General features: G+C 51.8%; 2 protein-coding genes across 3 annotated transcripts in view; one reads left to right on the forward strand and one right to left on the reverse strand.

The window, feature by feature from the left end:
• The window catches only part of IFT140 (intraflagellar transport 140), a 98025-nt gene that overhangs the window by 45836 nt on the left and 31166 nt on the right, over window positions 1-21023 (forward strand). The window lies entirely within an intron of this gene.
• Window positions 669-20959, reverse strand: TMEM204 (transmembrane protein 204). Its single transcript, XM_045820921.1, has 3 exons — window positions 20071-20959; window positions 15062-15217; window positions 669-2452 (listed from the first exon to the last, which is right to left on the reverse strand). Exons 1-3 carry the CDS (start codon window positions 20348-20350, stop codon window positions 2208-2210), a joined length of 681 nt encoding a protein of 226 aa, XP_045676877.1. The 5' UTR covers window positions 20351-20959; the 3' UTR covers window positions 669-2207.

Here is a 21023-nt window from a genome sequence, read left to right on the forward strand (position 1 = left end):
GGGCAGAGGTGAGCCTGGTTCTCAGGCCTGCAGTGCTCGGAGCCTCTTGGGCTGTTACTTAGTTGTTTTGATTCATTTTATAGTGTTTTGGACACTTCCTAGTTGAAAGTTCTGTGGTTGATAAATATTTGTAATACCTGTCCCTCTGGGAATAACTGCTATTAAATAAAAAAGGGTTTGATAATAAACACTCAAAACAGTACAGTGAAAATGCAATTAAAATTGCTCTAAAAGAAGTTTTCAATCAAAGGCTGTCAAAAAGCAGCTTCCTCTATGTTCCTGAGAGAATTCAGCAATTCTTCCCAGGAGTGGTTGACAGATTTTAGTCTCAAAAGATTAGAAAAATTATTAAAGAATGAAACTGAAGTGGGAAGAGAAAGATGGGAAAATTCAGTGGCCTGGAACAAGACCCCCTTATTTGCAGTGATGGTTTCTTGACCCGGAAGCATCTGTGAAACTTGCATGTGACCCTGGTCCCTTGTCTTAGTTCTACAACAGGCCAAACCTCGTTCCGGTTGGGAGGGCCTTTCAGCACCGGCCACGCAGACAAGAGGACTCTGAGTCCAGGCAGTGAACTAGAGTGACTGGATGGCACAGCCCAGCCTTTCTCTGATCACTTTTTATTTAATATAGACATGATCACAGACGTAATGAACCACACGGCCAATTTTAAAACTTTAATAAAAGTTTGTATAGTCACATACATAATATTAAAATTATACATCTTAAATAGTCATTCTTTTTAAAAAATAATTATTTTAGCATATGATTTAGGGGGAACAATCCGTTCTAGGAAAGACACTCAAAGGGACGAAGCTCGAACGTAAAGGCCCCGTCGAGCACGCTGGCCGTGGGACAGGGGTCTGGCTGTTTCTGCACTGACTGCTGACTGTTATATGGATCATCAGGCCAGGATGCTTTTAAGTCATTCTCAGTTGCCTTCTGTTTTTAACCCCAGTCTACCATCTGTTCTGACTATCCTGGGGTAACGTAGTCTTCGAATTCTAGACTGGTCACCTCACTTCTTTGGAAAGTTAAAAACAACAAAGCTAAAACTTTCTTGAGGGTGGGGGGATCAGCTTGCTGCTAGCCAGGGTCTTAACCTGGCTTTGCATGGTACCCACGAGTGCCCAGTATCAGCTTCCTGGCCAGAGAATGGTGACAGTGATTCCACTTTCAGGTGGCAGGAATTCAAGCAGTGCAGCTATTAGAGGACTGTCTTTATAGATATCATCAGGCAGTCCTGGTCCCAGGTCTTTAGGGACATGGGCCAGTATTTAAATGTTTTCTGTTCAGCCTGGGGAATTAGGGCCTATTCACCTCTCACAGGTTTAGGACCTGGGTGGTTTGGAATCAGTGTGGCATCATGGAGGCGTAGCCTACTGAGCAGTTGGCTAAAGATGAACTAAAGATTTTATAGGGGAAAAAGTGAACCGATTTCTGAATTTCTTTAACCAAATAGACTTTCCCCCTCTTGCTGCACTAATTTTGGATCCGTAGGAACACGGGCTTCTGAGGCTCAGCTGACCAGAGGTGTGAGCAAGGACACGCGTAGCCAGAAGTTGCACTCCTATCGGACGTTTTAAAAGGTCTCGACCCTTCTCTTACTGACAGCCCACAAAAATCACATAAAATAGACCAAATTCTTTTTACCATGTGGCAATGTAGAGAGATACAACACATGTTTTAGACGGTGGTAAGAGGTTTGCATTTTATTTTAACTTAGAAAAATAATCAGGCACAAACAGACATTACTAACTCCATCCTGTCATAAAGCCATAACCATCTGATTATAAATTCTGAGCCACTTGAGAAAGGTCATGGCCACTTCCAGAAAATCTCCCAGATGTTCTACTTCAACAAGTGGTGGTCACGGTGGCCCCGGCCCTCTCAGCAGACACAGAATAAGTTACCCCCAGACGAGCAGGGCAGCTGCCGCTCCTCACGTGCTCCTCAGGTGCTGGTCTCCTTCTTGCAACGTGCGTGAGCGTGAAGCCAGGTTGTGAGTGTGTCAGGAGGAGGCTGGCACAGACGATATATGATCAATAATATATTTCTATAAACGTAGTAAACATACCTGTGTATCGTACATATGCATATATAAGAAACCATGTGAATCAACCACCTCCACACAGGCAGTCCCTTGGTTTCTAGACTGTTCCATTACAGTGGATAAAGTCCCAAGCAGGGCCCCACCTTGGCACCCCTCAGCATGGTGACTCTACATAGTCATTGTCCAGCCCACGGCGGAACCGGGCAGTCAGGGAGCGGCTGATGACGATCACTCGGGGCGCCATGCAGTCCTCTCTCCTGTGAAGAATGTTCCAAATGAGCATGGCAGCAGCCAGGGTGGCCAGGAGGCAGGCGCCAATGTTCAGGTAGCAAGACCAGGACAGGCTGGTGTATGGGCCGATTCTGTAGAACGTCACCAGCCCAATGACCAGGACGAAACCTGTAAATGAAAGACAGGTGTTGAGAAAGCCTTACTCAAAGCCAGGAGAAGGCCTGTGGGACCCCCAAAGTGGACCCCACGCAGAACCACGGCTTCGCTTCTTCCCCAGCCCTCTGTGCTCCCGGGGCTGGTGATGAGCCACATTCATGGCACCCGCGCTTCAGTGTTGAGCTGCGCCGTATGAGGCCTTTGTGGGTTTTTATGACCTTTGAGCCTGGTAGTTGGGGGTGGGGGTGCAGTGTACAACCACTACATCCTAGCCAGGATAATTTCTAGGGGCTTCAGAAGAAAGCAGTCTAGTCCCATGTGCTCTTCCAGGGATCCTCCAGGTGTCAGGCTGCTTCCTAGTCACCCTCCCCATAAATGTGACTCTGACACTCGAGTTCCCTCACCCCAAACAAACCCAGTGGTAACTTTGTCTGAGGTCCTCTCTGACTTTTATAAACAATTCATTCAAAGTGAAAGCAAACACAGAAATTTCCTAAATCTTATTTAGAAACAACTCAGATTGCTGAGTTTAACTTAGTCCAAATTCCTGTTCTTAAAAGTTTTCTTGTTCTTAGCATTTGCTTCTAAAGGGAATAGAGGCTTTCTTTCAAAACTCAAGGTGGCCCAGGGCCTGCACGCTTAGGGAGAGGGCAGAAGCCAAGATCGAGACGTGTCTCAGTCTTCCGTGGGCATGTTTGGTTTTTCCTCTCACTTCCAAATCAATGCATCTGGTTCTAGAATTTCCCTCTCACCCCCATGCCCCCCCTTCCCCCTGCTTCTTTTCCCTCCATGTTCTTCTCTTCTCTTTCTAAACTCTGACGGCAGAAAAGGGGAGGGGCCGTACTAAGACTGTGGCCAGTCTTCCACTGATGGTGATTCTCACAGACTTGTTCACATCCAGTTCATAGCTAATACCACAGCATTGTTACTTTAATGGTTTTACCTTTAAGGAGCTCCGAAGACTTGATTTCATTAGTTTTAAATAAAAGGAAAGCCAGGATTTTGCCCCTAGGATCTGTTGACTAGGATAGCAGGGCACTGATGTGTAATGGAGTTCAAGTCCAAATGCAGGCTAGAAACCCCCGCCAGGGGTGGAGGAGAGGCCACCACTGTTCTACAGTTGAGGAAGCTGGTCCACAGGGCCCTGCCCCTCCTTGTTCCCTGAGATCGCCACACCCCTCAGCTGGGAGGGGCTGTATGAGGCAGAGGAACCTGGAAGGAGGCTGTGGGGTCGAGCAGAGCCATCCATGGCCAGCAAGAATGAGGAGAGTGGACAGAAGCAGAGGCCTGGGCTGCCCAGGGAGCCCTGTGTTTTCCACCAGCACCCCACCCTCCGACATGCTGACCTGAGTGAGTCTGTTTCTTGGAACCAAAAATGCCTAATGAAGACACAGCCTCTCGTAACCCAGAATGGTCCAAATGAGACTCCGGCCCCTTTCAGGCTCAGCCACATTCCCTGCCCTATGCTCTGGCCAGGCCGAGCTGCTGCTGCTCCTGTCCCCCTGCCTGCCCTGCACTGTGATATCCGTACAGCTGTTCGTGCTGTTCCCTCTACTCCCCACGGCCTCCCCTGCTTTCCTCAGAAAACCACATCATATACAAGCAGCATGGCCCCAGAGCAAAAAGCAGCAGCGATGCCAGCTAATGGTTCTACTATGTTGTTAGTGCTGGGGTGGGGTGTGGAGGACAGGCTTGAGTTTTCTAAAAATACAAGCATCATGCTCTCACCATCACTGTAACTCCTAGAAAGTATGAATTAAACATTCACGTAACTCCGTCGTGTCCTAACAATGGTGACAGTGACTAATCTCTATTTTAATTGTCTACAGTACTTTGTGGAGCTTTTTATATATGGAAAGCTTCTGGATACTTCCTTTCTGTTAAAAATAATTCTGTTTGTCATGCCAACTGACAAAAAGAAACTTCTGTCGTTTCTCTCTCCCAGGGAAGGGTGCATCTCGCTCATGATTCTATGGCACTGAGTTTTACATTACCAGAGAAAGGAACTACAGCCTTTTTCTGTGTAATGAGAATGAAAATACTTTGTGTCCTCCTCGTTTTTATCCTATCTGGGCATTTTTTGTCACCCAAGGGAGCTTATTATGTCTGGTTTCAACAAGACTCAGAAGGATGGAACAGGATGGGAACTTAGGAAGAGGGAGTTAAGATGCCAGCTTATGTCAGGAGCAAGTCCCTGGCTGGAGGGGACTCACAGCAAGGCCCGTGGGGGCCCGCAGGGTGGACAGGGCTGCACCGGTCACCTACCCTGAGGGATACAGACACTTATAAGCCCTCTGCTGTGGTTGAAATGTGTTTTCTCTCTTTTTAAACTAAGCTTCCACTTGGTTTGTGTATGTTTTAAGAACATTTTAAAAATCTGTTATGTGGCTTCAGCTGCAATTCTAAAGCATCACTCGTCAAAAGAGAACAGTGTGAAAGAATGGAGCCTCCCCGTGGCCTCCGGGGCAACCCTCTCTCGCAGTTCAGTTGTCTGTCCTGAGGCTGGTTTACACCTCTGATGAACAGAGAGAGCACCTTGAATTTTGTCACAAGACATTTCAGTGCAGACTTGGGAATCATGAGAATTGGACTGAGAGAGGTGACCGTACGCTGGAAAGGATCAAGTGCACTCACTCCCCAGATGGGCAGAATTCGAAAGGGGGGAGACATCAAGTGCTGGCCTAGGTTGGAGGTAGAGGGGACCCGCCCTCACCGACTCAGAGCTCAGGACAGCACGGTGTCGCCCTAGGATCCACAGTTCCACTCCCAGGATGACGCCTGGCTGGAACCCCTGCCACCACAGGAAACGTGACCATGCCCCAGATCGGCAGCATCCACAGGAGCTGACGAGCTGCGGTTAGCTGGCAACAGCTGCGTGAGCAGCACCGCGCCAGGGTGAGCTGCAGAAACAGTGGTTCCCGAGAGGAAGTCACAGGGACACAGCCCTGTCACATGTGCTCCTCTGTGCACGGTTCGCACAGGCTCAGCCATCAGGCTGCTTTTTAGAAGAACTTGGAGAGGGAATAAAAATACTGAAAGCCAGGGAGTGGCTGACACAAGCACAGGACAGCAGTCGCCTCCAGGGGAAGGGAGGGCGAACGGAAAGGGCCCCCAGGGGCTGCTCAGTGTTCACCCCTCGCGTCTTTAGCAGGACATGCATGAGTCATTGAATCCTTTGCATAACTATTCATAATAAAACATTTAGAATATTTTAGAAGTTCAACTAATTTTAGGTTCTTCCATTAACTAGCACTTCCTGAAGTCTGTTTTAACACCAGCAATAAGGCTGTACTTCCCACCTTCCCCCGGCTGTGTCAGTCAGTTTTGTGGTGCGTATTAATGCCTCAACAGGCTTCTCCTCCAGCTGCACAGTCAACTCTGTAGGACACACATCAGGTGCCTCCCACACTGGTGCCTCTGAGATGCCAGGTTCCATCCCCTCCAGGCTCTCCTGGTGCTGCTGTCCTGTGCTTCATCAGCCCTGGGAAGGAGGGCTGCCTCCTGTCCTCCTGCCCTCGCTCCCTTGGCACTCAGAGGGAGAGTCACGGGTCAGCCTCCGTAGGCTCACAGTGCAGCGCCTCCTCCAGCCGCGTCCCTGCAGCTGGAGTTCGGCCCACTCATCGCTTCAGCCTCTCAGAGAGTCGCCCAGTTTGAGCCAAATCCAGATAGATCCATAATGCAGAGTAGAATGTAGTGTGGAGGGAGATGTGATGAGTGGCAGCTTCTACAGTCACGACCTTTAAGCTTCTTTTTTTCTGTCGTTATAGTGCATTAATTTATTAAGGAAACAAAATTGTAACCTGCTTTGCCATTTTGACTGGAAGCGCTTCTAATCTTCTTAATGACTAAAGCCTGTCAGAGTGACAGGACCCCATTAGCCACGATCGAGTGGATGTCACTCAGCACGGAGCCAGGGCTGCCGTGCTGGCACCTCACATTGGTTGGTGTATGATGTTCAGCAGACCTACTGAGGTTCTGCTCGTCAACTGTGCTCAGGGCGGGGCAGAGGGATTGCTCAGGCTCAGTTGTTTTGTGCTTGGGGAATGGGCATTCTGCTTGAGGGGGCAAAGATGAAATCAGTCACTACCACATGCGCCACAGCGTGTGAGAGGCATTCAGGACATGTGGTACGGGAGTGAGGGGGCAGCATTCTGCCAGAGAGCAGCAATGCCAGCTGGGCAGACCCTCCCAGAGAGCGGTGTTAGGCTACACCTGTGACATCACGAGACCAGCGTGTGGAGAAAGCACTCTGAACTCCAAACAGTGAAAATGTGAACTCATGGAACGCTCCTCAGACTGTGTGAGCAGAGCGGCCACTGGCTTCCACCCCTGGCTGTGCCAAGGCACTGTCCCAGCACTGAGTGGCAAGACTTGGACGCTGTCCTGTGCCCACACTTGCACTTCCCAGCATCTCAGGGCTACTCAACTGTATTGCCAGTTGTTAAGATCACCGTCGTAGGTTTTTAAAGATAGGGTAGGCTGTGATTTTGTAACCACTGGAATCTGTTTATTGCTTCCTGTGTTTAGCTATGCTGCCTACAGGGTACACAAACTCAGATTTCAGAGAATGTCAGGTTTTTTCCATTACAAGGTGAAAGAACATTCGGGCTGTGGATAATTGATTCACAAAGTGTAAATTTACATGTACACAGATGCCCTGGGCCTAGCCATCTCATCCTGAAAACACAAGCAGGAAAGTAGTAAAGATGGCAGGTCAGGACCAACTCAGACCCTGACAGATGGCATCTGTGCAAAGTGAAAATGCACGAGCCATGCACCCTCCTGTTTCATCATATGTCTGGGAACTGTTGAAACCCAGCAGTGAGCAGCACCAGGCTGTTTCCAGCACAGCTGGCATAATTCAGAGGCTGCACCTTAACTGGCTCCCCCCGCCAGGAGAAGTAGAAAGAAAGAGCCTAGTTCTGTATCCTGGTGTGAAAAAGGTTAACAAAACTTGCATTTACATGACTTACTCTGTGTAAAGATCAGTGTCGGCTTTTGCTTTATTTTAGTTCAGAATATAGTCAGAGAAGGAGTTTGTTTCCCTAACATTAAAAGAGTGCATGTAGGAGAACCCTCTTCTGAAACAGTGGGCACAGGCGCTGTACTGCGGGCAGAGCCAGGGCCACATGGGCAGGACTGGTGCAGTGACACTTATACTCTGCCTCATTAGGCGTAGCTGCCAGAGTGTCTGTGGCTCCAGTGGTTGACAGACATCCACTGCTGCCCTAGGCCACCGGGGGCTGTAGGCACTGAGCAGACACAGGAAGTAAGGGGCTCTCCCACAGGTGCCACTTGTCAGAAGTAAAAAGCCACAGAGACACGGAAAGGCAGGGGCCCATGTGGGCTCACCGCCTCACTGTGCACCCCCAGCCTCAGCCCTGATGCCAGGTACAGCCGTGTGCAGACACTCTCCTGAAGTGAAACTAGACTTTTACTTTCACAGGTCTGGCTAGGGAGAGGAGCGGTGTTGAACTAGGTACAGGAGTGTGCTGGCCTCAACCTCAGATTGTCCATTTCTGTCACAGCCTGATGTAAACCACCCCCCCTCAGAGTTGTCCCTGAAGACTTTTCTCCCAAGAATTTTCAGGGATGTTGGTATTTGTCCAGAAAAAAAGTTTAAGGGGAGAGTTTTAGCAAACACACCAAATTCTACACATGGAGTTGGTTCCATCTCATGAATTTATGTTTCCAAAGCCAGCAGCCCCTTCCTGTGAACTGGCCTCGCAGTGGGCAGTGTGATTCACAGCTCCGCCTGCAGAGCGCCCTTTCCTTTCTCTTCCTTCCTGCCTGCTTCCCAGGGTGTCTGTGTCTGTCACGGGGCCTTCCTTTTGAATGACTGTCAGCACACGCAGGTGGCATAAGTGGAAACCCGTGGGACTGACCTCTGAGCTCTTCACCCAGCACACCTGCCTCAGTGTGCACAGCAGCTGAACTGGCAAAGCAGGCACCTGTGACTTAGGGCTGGTGTGGCAGCTTCTAGTGCAGGGACATCAGACTCATTTTCACCGGGGACCACATCAGCCTGGTGGTTGCCTGTTGCCTTAACAGTTAAGGAATAGTTACATTTATACAGTCCTAAAATTACACTCAGCCCTTGGAAGGCAGCCGTGAGGCTGATGTGGCCCCTGGTGAAAATGAGTCTGACACCCCTATAGAGAGAATACAGGGTCCAGCAGAAATGGTGCCTGCATGTGTGGTTGGTAGAAGAGTAATACGGGTGTAATAATTTATAGTTTTAATTTGAACATTTCACCTAAAATGTCATATGGTGTGCAGTGTGCTTGAATGTGATACTATGTTACAGAATTGCATGCTTATGATTTTATAATAAAAAGAAGGGGTGTTACTTGTACTGGACCCTGTATTTACAGAGCAAACTAGTTAATGGATCCACTCAGGGCACTGCTGTGGTCGGGATCTTCCAACATTGTGAGCAGAAGAGCAGTGGTGACCTAATGTTTCTGCCCAGAGGGAGGGATTCTGGGAAAAGGAAAGACTAAAGATGGTACAATTCAAAGGATCATGCACTTCCAGGGAAACCAGCGCTCCGAAGTGCGGCCTGAGGCACCAGGGCTCTGAGCAGCATGGGGAAAATGGAGAAGGAAGGAATGAGAGGCACAGTTGGGATAGAGGCTGGGGCTTGGGACGTAGGTTCAGAAGACAGAAAAGCAAATTACCCAGACCAAGCGATGTACCAGTTTGTTGTTAAAAAAAAAAGCAAAAAATTGTATAATCCTATGAAAAAGTCCCTGAGTCTAAGAAAAACAGCAGAATCTTCATCAGTTCCTGAGATGCCAAGGTAGTTACCATTTACCACCTCGACTGACCTTTGAGGACTACTAATAAAATTAGTACTCTCAGGGCAGGGAGTCAGTGGCCCTTGGTGTGTTTCTCCATTTTGCCATCGTAAGAAAAACTCTAATGATTTCCAGAAATGGAAAGAGGAAGCCAGCAGAGATGAAGCCACATAAGGCTTTTAAAGTGGCTTTTGACCAGGTTCCACAGTCAACTCCACTCTTAGTCATCCCGCTTAAACTCAAGAGGCTTTGTGTCTCCAGGACCAGCTGAGGCTAGAGGAAGAATACCACCAGAGCCCGGTGCCACAGGCCGTCAGGGCGAGGACTGGTGTCCCTCAGCTGCAGGGTGTGTGTGCGTAGGTTGTAGATGGCACTGAACTCTGTGAAGTGTCAGACTTCAGAAATTGGGGTGTGAGCGGCGAGGAACAGACAAGTGCAGGTTCCCTTCTTTGGGAGGAAAGCCTGAGGGCCTGGGCCTGCTGGGCAGCTCCGTGAACAGATGAGGAATTGCTGGAGAATCTCCCAACGAGAGCCCGAGGCCATTATGAAGGCAGTTCAGAATGAAACGTGAAACAGCCAACCTCTGCAAAAATGGTTGTACATTTGTACTTTAATTGCATCATTTCATTGTGGTTATTATACTTTGAGAAAAATTATTAGTTCAAGAAAGGCCCAGGGCCACTCACATGATTGACAAGGAGGCTAGACTAAAACTTCTTCAGAGATGGAGGGTGAGAGGTCCTTAGGATGAAAGTTAATAAATCATAAGCTAGGAATAATATCAAATATTAGAATAAGAAACCTATGGATGCCTGAGAGCGAGAGCCACACATTTCAGAAGAAACGCACTGTGATAAATTTGTGGCTAGTAGACCTGTGGCCACTCTTTAAAGGGAGGCAGACTGCTTGGGCTAAAAGCCCATATCGGGACATTGCAAAGAGGACTGTGTTTTTTATCATAATGCCTTTGGGTGTCACAGGTATGGATGGGTGTAGCATAGGACACCATTTCTGGGGTCCTTTATGTGGTACTAGAGGATTTTTTCACTTATGTATCAGCATTTTCCAAAAACGATTGCAGATGGCATATATGTGGACTTTCATGAGCAGTAGGGATGAGAGGGAGGCTTAGGGGAGGGAGCAAATGAGAAGCTCACTCTTTGGGGCCTCCAATTGCATGACCCCATCCTGTCATCAGGTGAGATATTGGCTCCCAAGACAAGGGGGAGAGCCTACTAGCCCAGGGCTCTCAGTAGCGGGGTACACAGGTCCTTCACCTGAGAGAGAGCACCAGCATGCACCAATAGGGGACAGTGAGCCATGGGGGTCACCAGCTATGTTGCCAGCCCGATCAAGCATGTGTGGCCACAGGGTTCTCAGGCTGGACTCCAATAGCGCACTGCCGGGGAGGCTCAGCAGTGGCCAAGAAGTAACCCTTCAAAGATGCAACTTGACTCAAGTGCAGAGCCTTGGATAACCACTAGATCATCCATTCCACCTGAAAATGTCAGCCTTGGGCCACAGATGGTATTCAGTCCTGCCTAGCCAACAGCAAGGGCCCAGGGGCCACTGGGAGCCCCTAGGGGACTGCAGGAGGGTCAAACTTAGGAAATTTCAAAGCCCCACCCCCAGCATTCTGCCCATGGAGTGGGCCAAGGAGGCACCTGGCAGGGCCCTGGCACTCACAGCAAGCTTGGGTGGAGAGCCCTAAGTCCTGGCAAAGAGCATGGAGGATGTGTGTGGGGACTGGTAACATTGCAGTGGGGTGTTGTCCAGCAGGACCGTAGTGGGGAGTCAGAATGATGGTAGCAGCAAGCACAACTGAAGATGGCATCTGCAGGCCTGGGTAGCTTCTCATGCTGTCCAAAGGGGACAGGGATGAAGTGACTCATCGAGAGCCAGGCTGCCCGCTCCATAGCCCACTCTCACCCAGACACCCATGGGAAAACTCAGCTGTTCTCCAGAGCCCTGAGGTGCCACCAAGCTGAGCTGCCTGCAGGATTAACTCTGGCTTTCTCCTCTGCTCCAAGTGTCTGACGTGAGTCATCAGCAACTGTAGTTATCAGAGGCTGGGAAAGAACTTTTGCCTCTCATAGGTGACTTCGTCTGACTGCAACCCCTGCCCTGGCCCCACTCAGCACTGTTTCCCCCGCTCCAGCCGTGCCTTTCTGCACACACCAGTGAGACCTCAGACATGAAGAAACAGAGAAGCAGTGAGAGGAGGAACGAGGAAAGTCGGGGAGAAAGGAAAGGTCTGTAGAGTGAGCCAGACCGAAGCTCACGCATGTGTGAGGCCACGGGAAGGAAGCTCTTACACCTGGCAAAGCAAGGCCCATCACAGCTGCTGGCCCTGGGGCTGGGATGGCCCTTCGGCCTCACCCTGCAGGTCCACAGTACAGACCCTCCTTGCACCTCTGCTGTCATCAGAACTTGAGGGGCGTGTGGTCGCAGCCCAGCTGCTCCGAGACCTCCAGAGAGGGCTCCAGTGCTCCAAGGTTGGATTACTGACAGTTTGAGTAACGGGCCTTAAGACGCCTGGGGGAGGGAAAAAGAGAGGAAAGCCTGGCGGTTGGTGTCTGTTGTGGGCCGGTTACAACAGAAAGAGCCAAGGTGGGGAAGGAGACAGTGCAGAGCTGTCTGACAGTGCAGTGCAGGGCATTGTGGTGACAACGCCCATCTCATTGGCCACTGTGTGGCATCCTGCCTGCCAAGGGCCTTGTAGACACCCTGTGGGACACCAGAGATAAATCTGGGCACCTCAGGTTCATGTCTCAAACACACAGAGTGCTCTCACCACAGGGAAAATGCACGGTTTTCACAGCATATTCAGCTTATGGGATGTGGGTGGATAAGGGACAGAAAGGAATTTTTTTCATCTTTAAGGTAAATTAAAATTGCACTTGGGCCCTGGCCAGGAGGCTCAGTTGGTTGAGCCTCATCCCATGCACCAAAAGGTTGCAGGTTCTATTCCCAGTCATGGCACATCCCTAGGTTGTATGTTCTATCCCTGGTCAGGCGCATATGGGAGGCAGCTGATCAATGTTTCTTTTTCACATCAATGTCTACCCCCCACCTTTCTCAAATCAGTGAATATATCATTGTGTGAGGATTAAAAAAATACACTTGGAAAATTCTTTAAAGAAAGTGGAAATTTGCATGTGTTGGCCTGAACGTGAGAGAGCAAACCAGGTGGTATGGCTGATACTTCATAGGTTTTTGAACTATGAAAATGGCCATTTCATAGGGTCCCCCATTGTCACTGTGACAGGGTCCTTTGAAGCCACAGCTGAGGACTGAGACTGTCCTTTCACAGACCCAGGCCAGGCGTTGTGTAAGCATGGATCGTGCCAGAAACTAGTGTAGAATGAATGAGCAAGTGAGCGGATACCCATGTCAGGCTGCAGTGCCCGGGCAGCCTCCTATCAGCAAGTTGCTGTCCGTGGCTGGTTCCAGCTTTTCCCGGCCCCCAGTTTACGCCATGTGCTTTTCCCTTCCTCATCTTCTCCCCCTGCCCACCCTCTGGCCCAGGCACCAGGGACTCAAGGTTGGCTTGCGTAACAGGTACTAGCAGGCATTTCCCCCTCCTGGGACAGGATATCCTGGCGCCCTTCAGTCTCTCCCTAACTGTTTAAAACGGACCGGAGCACAGGAAAAAACCTAACTCTAAAATTAGCAGCATGATAGAAGAAAGGCACATAGCTGCATTCTGTACTGTTTGTCAATGAAACAAGTCTAAACAGGGCCAAATGCATTTCCTTTTTGGGCAAAACAGACCTACTGGGAGTAATGGTCAGACACCAAGGGGAGAGGCAGCCCATGGAGGCAAAAGGAACCATCTGAAGCGCCGTGGGCTGTCCCTCAGTGCTTCTGGCTTTTTCCATTGGCCTCTGCCTGTCTGACTTTTTTTTTAATAGAGCCTGGTCCAACCTTTCCAGGGGCTGTGCTGGCCTGGAAACACTTAGGAGAGGAGCACAGTGCCCTCTGACCCCCCTCGCCAGGACGGGCTCCAGGGGACCTTTGGCAGCCCACCCCCTGCCAGGGCTGCGGCAAGACCACCTGATTTCAGTTAATGGGACTGCCCCCCCTACTTTTGAGTTTTTAAAATATGTTATTTGTAAACAACACTATCTTGTTCTAAAATAAGAGTTTGCAGGAAGTAAGATGTCAGTTTCACACCAGACCCACAATATTTCTTCCAATAATTCTAAATAAGTATTTCAAAGGAGTTTCTTGAGCAGTATAATGACCAATTTGATTATCCTGCTAGGAGTTATTTTCAAATCAGGAAATGTTACTTTCATTTCCTCAATGCCACTAAAATATCTGTTTTTTATCTAGCTTTTCTAATCACGCTTTGAAATCTTCCGCTTCCTTCTTGAAGGGATGGAATTTCAGATAACCCAAATGATGGAGACATGTTGTTTCACTGAGGCAAGGAAACCAGTTCTGTTTTACGGCCCTAAGGTTGGCAGAGGGCAAATGGGTCCTTTTCCTAAATCACCTAGCACGTCTGGGTTTTTACCCACAGTCATGGGTGGGGGGTGGGGGGAGTGATCCAAGATCCCATTCCACCTGCCTGATTAATTCTCAGGGTCAGTCCAGTGTGCGGAGTGGGGGCAGACTTCACCCCTGCTTTGCAGATTGGGTCACATGGACAGTAAGTGATGGAAGCAAGAAGCAATCCAGTCCCCTTCACGCCAAACCCTGTGCTCTCCTCTGGTCAGCCCTCAGCTACCCCCTCCTGCATCCATCCTGTGGAGAATGACCAGCCAAGGACCACGTGACCTTCCATTAACAGGGCACAGGAGGGCCTTTCTCATTCCCACCCAGGCCCTTTCCAGCACAAACACCTGCCAATCTGTCAGCCTCGTTCTGGAAATTATATTTCTCCAGAAGGATAAGGGCTGGGATCCATTATTCTTAGAGTGATTCTGTTCAGACTTCCTGCCGTTTCTTCTTCTCGGCTTGTTGGAGTGGCACCTTCAACATTGGCACATGCTGCCGTTCTCCACCAAGCACGTCAGCTCCTAGTTCCCCCAAGTCCTGGCCACTTCATCAGTCTCTGCCCCCATGGGGCAGAAAAGTCTGACCCGACTTTTCCACAGAAGGCTGTGGAAAGCCTGAACTTCCCCAGGTTTCTATAATTGTTAACCCTGAGTCAGCGAGAAGGAACAGAGGCCGAGGGAAACCAGCAGAGCAGCCCCCCAGGGTTCCTTCATGGCCACCAGGGAACCTCCCAGAGCAATTCCATTCATCATTTACAATGACACCACCACTCTCACCCTTCCAAGACCCTAAAGTGCGCTCATGCCCAGCCCCATTTCACCTTAGTCACCCCCGGAGGCCATGATGGCTTCCAGATTGGCCCAAAGAGGCTCACTCCCTGATGGGCCTGGGCCTGGCTGCTCTATGGAAAAGTGGGGCTGCCTCGCCTCATCAGGCATAGGCTCAGATGGCACTTGCCCCCCTGCCAAGGGTGGGCTGCTTCACCATCCCTCCAGGCTGCTGTGCCTTCTCAGGAGGGCATGAACCCAGGCCACCCACCGCATGGGCTGCCGGAGACTTTAGAAGACAGAGCACATTACCTCTGAGCCAGCCCCTTGTCTCAAAATGGAAAAGGGCTAGGGGCCACAGCCACAGAGATACAAAGCTTCAGCACTGCTTACTTCTGTGTGCATGCTTCTGTTTTGCTTCTGCCCACAGCAGTGGGGCAGAAGGAGTGACCCAGAGGGTCCCTGTGGCATTAGGAGGCCTTCCAGCCTCAACACAAGCTGAGGGTGCTGCCATTGTGTTTGCCCCTCTGGGGCGTGAGGGTACTTACTCGCCAGCTGGAACGCAGCAGCCATGGCCTCCTCCCAGCACTGGGAATCAGGTGACATCAGGGGCAGGCATGTCAACCCCAGGATGAAAGTGAGCTGGCCTGCAGCAAGGGCCACTGTGGCGACCAGGTTACAGGCACGCATCATGTCAAATTGCACTGTGAGGGGCCGAGAGGGAAGAAGGCAGGTGGTCAACGTGAGGCAGGAAGCTCAGGGCTGGGGCTTTCTCTCCTCCTAGGGCTCATCCCTCTGTCTGTACTGACAGCCTCACTGATTTCCCTCTGCCCCACAACCCCAGGCTTCAGGTACTCTATTCCCCGACTCGCACCCAGTCCAGGAGTGAGGGACACATACATAGGGCAGACGGACGACAGAGCAACACTGTGGATGAACTGCAAAGGCTAGGGGCAGGGGCAGCAGGTCCCTTCCCTATGGCTCTTCCAGAGTGTTAAAGTGGCCCCACCACAGCTGATGAAAACTAGCCTCCTGGGCCCCCCACCCCCCACCCAGTGTCAGGCTGCGGTAGTGTCTGGCAATGATCACATTCGGCCCTTGAGGAGCCCGAGTCACATGGAGGTATTGTGCCACCCCCTGCCATGGAAGGTACATTCCTTCTGCTCGTGGCGTCTCAACAGCTTCCTTCTTGCTGTCCACCTGTCATTCAGAGCCTAAAGGATCCTGCCCTTCCCTAATCCCAGGCCTTCTCCCAGCACCTGCTCCACCTGGGGTTGGCCCGCTGGCTCCGAGGGCAGTGTGGATGTGACAGGACAGCAGCAGAGGCCTCAGCTGTTGGGAACTCAGAGCAGCTTCTAGGAGAGCCCAGCGCCAAGGGTCAAGGAGCACAAGAAAGCGCGTGTGCTACTAGATGAATGACAGTCACCGACAAATGAACTCTTTCACCTTCTTGAGTCGAGCCTGACGGTGTAGACCGAGGTGAGCGCTGGGGGTTCTTCTCTGTCAGTCCTCTTTCTCGCAGGTGTAGCCCCCTTCGCAGGTGGGCTGTGCTTCCCTATAGTTGAGCTCCCAGTCTATAGTCTTCAGAGTAACCTCAGAAACAACTTCCTTCACCATAACCCCTGGCACTGCTTTCTGACCTTTTACAGCGTCAGGAAGCAGAGGGCAGGGGCTGGGCAAAGTTGGAGGAGCCCCAGTGGAGCAAGCAGGGCCAGGCCTGGTGCGGCGGTGGGTCCGGAATCCCGGGGAGGAGGGAGCAGACGCAGAGTCCTGGAGAACAGCAGCAGTGCCCCTGGAGCCTCAGTATCTGGGCACCGTGTACTCACTGGAGTCTGAGACTTCCTCACCTCCCCCAAGGCCGAGGCCAACAGCTCAAGCTAATGAGCAACGGTTTAGGCCAATTTGCTGGTACTTTCCTGGCTACTCGTGCAGTGTTCGTGGGGCACCCAGAGGCGCGGCTGGTGGCCTTCTGTCAGGATGGGGCAAGCCCGAGCAGTTCTTTCCCACCATGCTCAGGAAGACCGGTTGTCTTCCTGTGGGGGCTGTTGTTCACACTTCTCTTTCTTCTTCACATTTGATTTTCTTTGCAGTTAGACTCTGCTTCTCTAAAAGATGGTAGGATTTAGCAGGTGGGCGTGAACTGAGGTAAGGGTGCTAAACATGATGAAGGTTAACAGCCAGGCCCAGAGAAGTCTGTCCGGTTTCCCAAACTCAGGCTTACAGGCAAGGAAAGACTTGAATGAACTGCTGGCCAAGGACAGGAGTGGCCCTCGGCAGACACAAGCATGGGGGGCGGGAGGCAGCTGCAGGGAGCACGTGGTGGTGCAGTGAGGCCAATGACTGAGGCTCCCAGGAGCCTGGAGCAGAGCACACCTGGGACCTTGGCGGTCCCTCCCCATGGGGGACCTGCTGCCCAGCCCACCTGGCCATCGTCTTTGGCTCAACTCTGTCTTTCCTGGCAGCTCGGAGTACACAGCCCTGTGGCATCCCCAAGCTCACAAACCGCCACACAGGCCTCTGCCCAGGTCCCCATGGATCTTGGTATTGAAGATTGGTATCAGATGCAAAGGATGAAATGGTGACTACTCACAGATTCATTCACCCCTCTGCCTCAGAAGACGACTCCCCTCTCTGAACCAGACTCCCCTCACTGGCCTCTCGGAGGGGACATGTCCTGGCTGGCATCCACCATCCCTGGTGTTTCACCGGTCATAACACTACCCGTGTACATAGTCTGGGCAGCGGTGCCTGTATTTTAAGGAACCCATTGAAATGTGGCATGAATGTCATCTGGCCGGGCAGCATGTGGTGCACGCCCCGTCCACCTGCGTTTCCACCTGGGGCCAGTGAGCATCGAATCACCTACGGACAGGGCAAGGGCCTCCCCTCAGGGAACACTGGCTCCAGCCATCTGCTGGAGGTGTAATTAATGATTTTTCATGAATGCATCTTGCTTCAGAAAAAGAACATCAGGTGCCTGACAATGCATGAAATGCGAAAAGATGAAAACTGACAGAAAATGAGGATCAGAGTACAACTAACCCTGGAGTTAGGTCATGGGGTCTCTTTGGGAGCCAAAGGGGGACCTCAAATCCTGTGAGTTCCCCCTGAAACCTCACAGGAAGAAAAGAGCCACCTGATGGGCAATGAAAGTCAAGATCACTGCACACTGCCCAGTGAGCATCCTCAAGGACAGGACCCAACCTGACATGGGGGTAGCTGGAGGACCTGGACTGCTCTGTGCCCCTGCCCAGTATGCTCAGGACACCCAGCCTCACAGAAATCCCTGACCAGAACTGAGTAGTGGCTCCTTGAGGTATTTGTCAACAGGGCATCGCCAGGACCTCTAGCACAGAGCCGGCGGGAACCTGTCTGCTGTCCCCAAGCCACTGCCCTGGCTGCCTGCAGCAATGTGTGGAATCCAGGACAGCCTGGCTCTCTGGTCGAAGCAGTGATGTGTGACGAGGGGCACGTCACACCCCCTTGGTGCCTCCAGATGGGTGCCCAGGATTGAACTGTGCACTGGACTGTCGACCCTGCCACCCAGACCCCACCACCCCACCACGGACGAGATGATTTGACAGAGCAACAGTGGTGCTGCAGATGATATAAAGGGTGTTTATGCAGAGGCAGTGGGTATCACACAAGGACTCCCTGTTCTTTCCTCCTAATCTCTGTGCCTAGCTAGATCATGGGCAAAGCATAGGCTGGGGTTTTTCATGGAGTTAATGAGACTGAGCACTTGTTTGATTTAAGGTGGTGGCAGGAAGCCCCAGCTCTGGACCGCCTGGGCCAGGATGCCCGCTTGCTGTTCCCTGTTCATGTCACACGGACCTGGTGTGAAGTTGGCTCACTTTCCTCAGTTCATTCTTGCTAGAGAAGCTTCTGTAGACCTTTTGCTCATTCTGGACCAATATTTGATGGTCAGAAGTTCATTACAGTTAGCTGCCACAAGTGCCATACTAATGGCATGAGGATATTTTAAAAGTTGGTCAGAAACCTTATCAGGTGGTCTGGGAGGGACAGCAAACAAGAGCAGGTGAATGTGGCTGCTCAGGACACATGGCAGGGTGGGAGGGAGGCGAGGGCTGTCTGCGTGGAGGTTAGGAGGATCCCTGTGTGTCCTCCAGGCCTGAGATGACCAGTCCTTAGCATGGGGACATAGAGGATAGACATACAGGGAGGGCACCTGGGCAGCACTGGGGGCTGTGGCAGGAGTCCTTGAGGTCCAGGCTGTCCCCCTCCCAGGCTGGGGGAGGGGGAGTGGTGCGGGCTTTGCAGAGCTCTCACTGGAGTCCCCAAACCAGAAGGATTGTTTTTGATCAGCAAGTCACACAGAGACCCAAGTCCATCTGCATTTATCTGGCTTCCCATAGGCCCCTGAGTTCAGCTAGCTCAGAAAATTCTGAAATCATTCATTCACTTTGACCTTTTAAAGAGAGGTTTTCGCTCCCTGTTTGCAAAGGAGTGGGGAGGGGCAGATAGCCAGCCCGAGAGAGAGGACCCCCTCCGGCTGCGGTGAGGGTCTCTGAGTGGACAGAGTGGGTTGCATGGCCCCAGGGACCTCAGCTGAGCCTGTCTCCTGCAGTCTCCGTTTCTGACTGTGAAATGGGACAACACCCCCAGCGCAGTTTCCCTCACAGGTTGGGGTTCCAAGGCTACAGCCGTTGAGGACAGTCACACACCAAGCACATGTCTGTACTGCCTGCGGACTTCAGGGTATCCTCCGACAGAACCTCGCGCGGGCCGTCTGCAGCCTCACGTGTGTCAGTTTCCTTGAAGACAAACTTCGTCTTCTGAAGAGATGACACCCACCTACAAGCTAGGCCCTCTCAGCAGTTTAAAGGGTCTTCACCCATCAACCCCAATGACTGTTTAGATGACAAGCATCTTCATACTTAAGAACTCTTCCCTGTGGTACATGCAAACCTGACCCTACTTTCAAAGTCAAGTTCCTGGCTTCCAGAGCAGTGTTAGACCCAGTGCTCAGCATGACCGACCAGGGTCCAGGATGAGGCAACGGGGCAGAGGGAGGGAGGGCGCTGCCCTTCGAGGCTGGCCTCTGCAGGCGGTCGGCGGTCCCACCTACGGTCAGTCCTGGTGGGTCTCCCCCAGAACTGCATACCACCTTAACCACCCTAAGGACTGTGGAATGAAGTCAGAACTCAGCCATGTATTCTTAAGCTTCTTGTTTATTTTTCTCATTAACAATCTTAATTTTCCACCAGGAAAAACATATTTTCCTTGATTTGGTTAAGGTATCTGTTCTTTAGCTGTGCATGATGGCAGAGAAAAACCCACTACTACATGAGAACTGTCACGGAGGAGCAGAGGCAGGTTTGCGCTGAGCAGGACTGATGTGTGCCTGTGGCTCACCGGGGGAGGGTGGGCGTGGAGCTTGGGGCCTGCCGGTTCCTCAAGAGCCAGTGCTGCCCCTCAGAGCAGAGCACCCTCACCTGTCAGCAAACAGACGACCGATGTCTTTTGCATGCCGCACAGGGCTAGCAGGTCCCCTCACCCCCCATTCTAAAGGAGACAGAAAAGTGAGCTGACTTACATTTGACGGTACCTCTGGACTCCTGGAAGCCTGCTGCCTCAGAGCCCCAGCCCAGGGCCTCACAGTCCCTTGTGTCCACCTGCGCAGGCCTGGTCCCAGGGCTTGGCCCTCCCCGGGCCCTGTCCACCAGCCAGCAGGACCTCCATAGCCCCACGCTTCGCTTGCGCCCATCTTCCAGCGTCTGATACACCCAGTTGGGGGTGAAGGCTGCTGCATTGTTGAGGATGAGAGAGACCAGGGCCACCAGCACAGCTGTGGCCACCAGTTTCTGGACAGTCATCACTGACTGCCGGTGCCGACCACTTGTGGAGAAAGTCCCAGTCCTGGTCAGCTTCTGTGGCCGGGGAGAACCAAGACGCTGCTAGGGGCGGCTAGAGGACATCACCGTTCATTCTTGGAGGGTCGGGAAGGCCCGTGCAGCAGGTGCAGGTGAGCCCACCTCACGGTCCTCCTTACCCTCCTTCCTGCACCTGGAGCAGGGACAGGCCTGTTCTGAAGGTGACTGCGTGGCCCATCCCGGGAAGGAAGCAGGGCACCAGCGAGAGTCCAGAATCCTGAATGCGCCGTCTTCCTGGGAAGCAGAGGCCCAGGGAGGCTGGAAGCCTCTTCTCCCCGACTCGGGAGAACAGCGAGTAACGAGAGGAAAGGCGGGAGGCAATGTGGTATCAGCCGAGCCTCCTTAAAACCAGCTCAGCTCAGAGCAAAGCTAGTGCGGGAGCCAGGCTCTGAGCAGGGCCGCGGGGAACAGTGTGGATTCAGCGGCCTCTGTGCTGCCTGAGCCCCTGCCTGGTGCCTCCGACAGAAAACGGCTGGTCCTGGAAAGCAGAGAGCCTGCTGCAGGGAAGTATGTGTGCGTGTGTCTGTGTGTGTATGTGTGTGCGCGTGCATTTTCCCCCTGTCTCTGAGCAGAGAGGAAATGGTTGTTTTTGAGGCTGTTTTTGGTGAGCTGGAGG

This window comes from Phyllostomus hastatus, unplaced genomic scaffold (assembly GCF_019186645.2).
Source record: "Phyllostomus hastatus isolate PE091 unplaced genomic scaffold, TTU_PhHast_1.1 phas_scaffold_442, whole genome shotgun sequence".
Classification (NCBI taxonomy): Eukaryota; Metazoa; Chordata; class Mammalia; order Chiroptera; family Phyllostomidae; genus Phyllostomus; species Phyllostomus hastatus.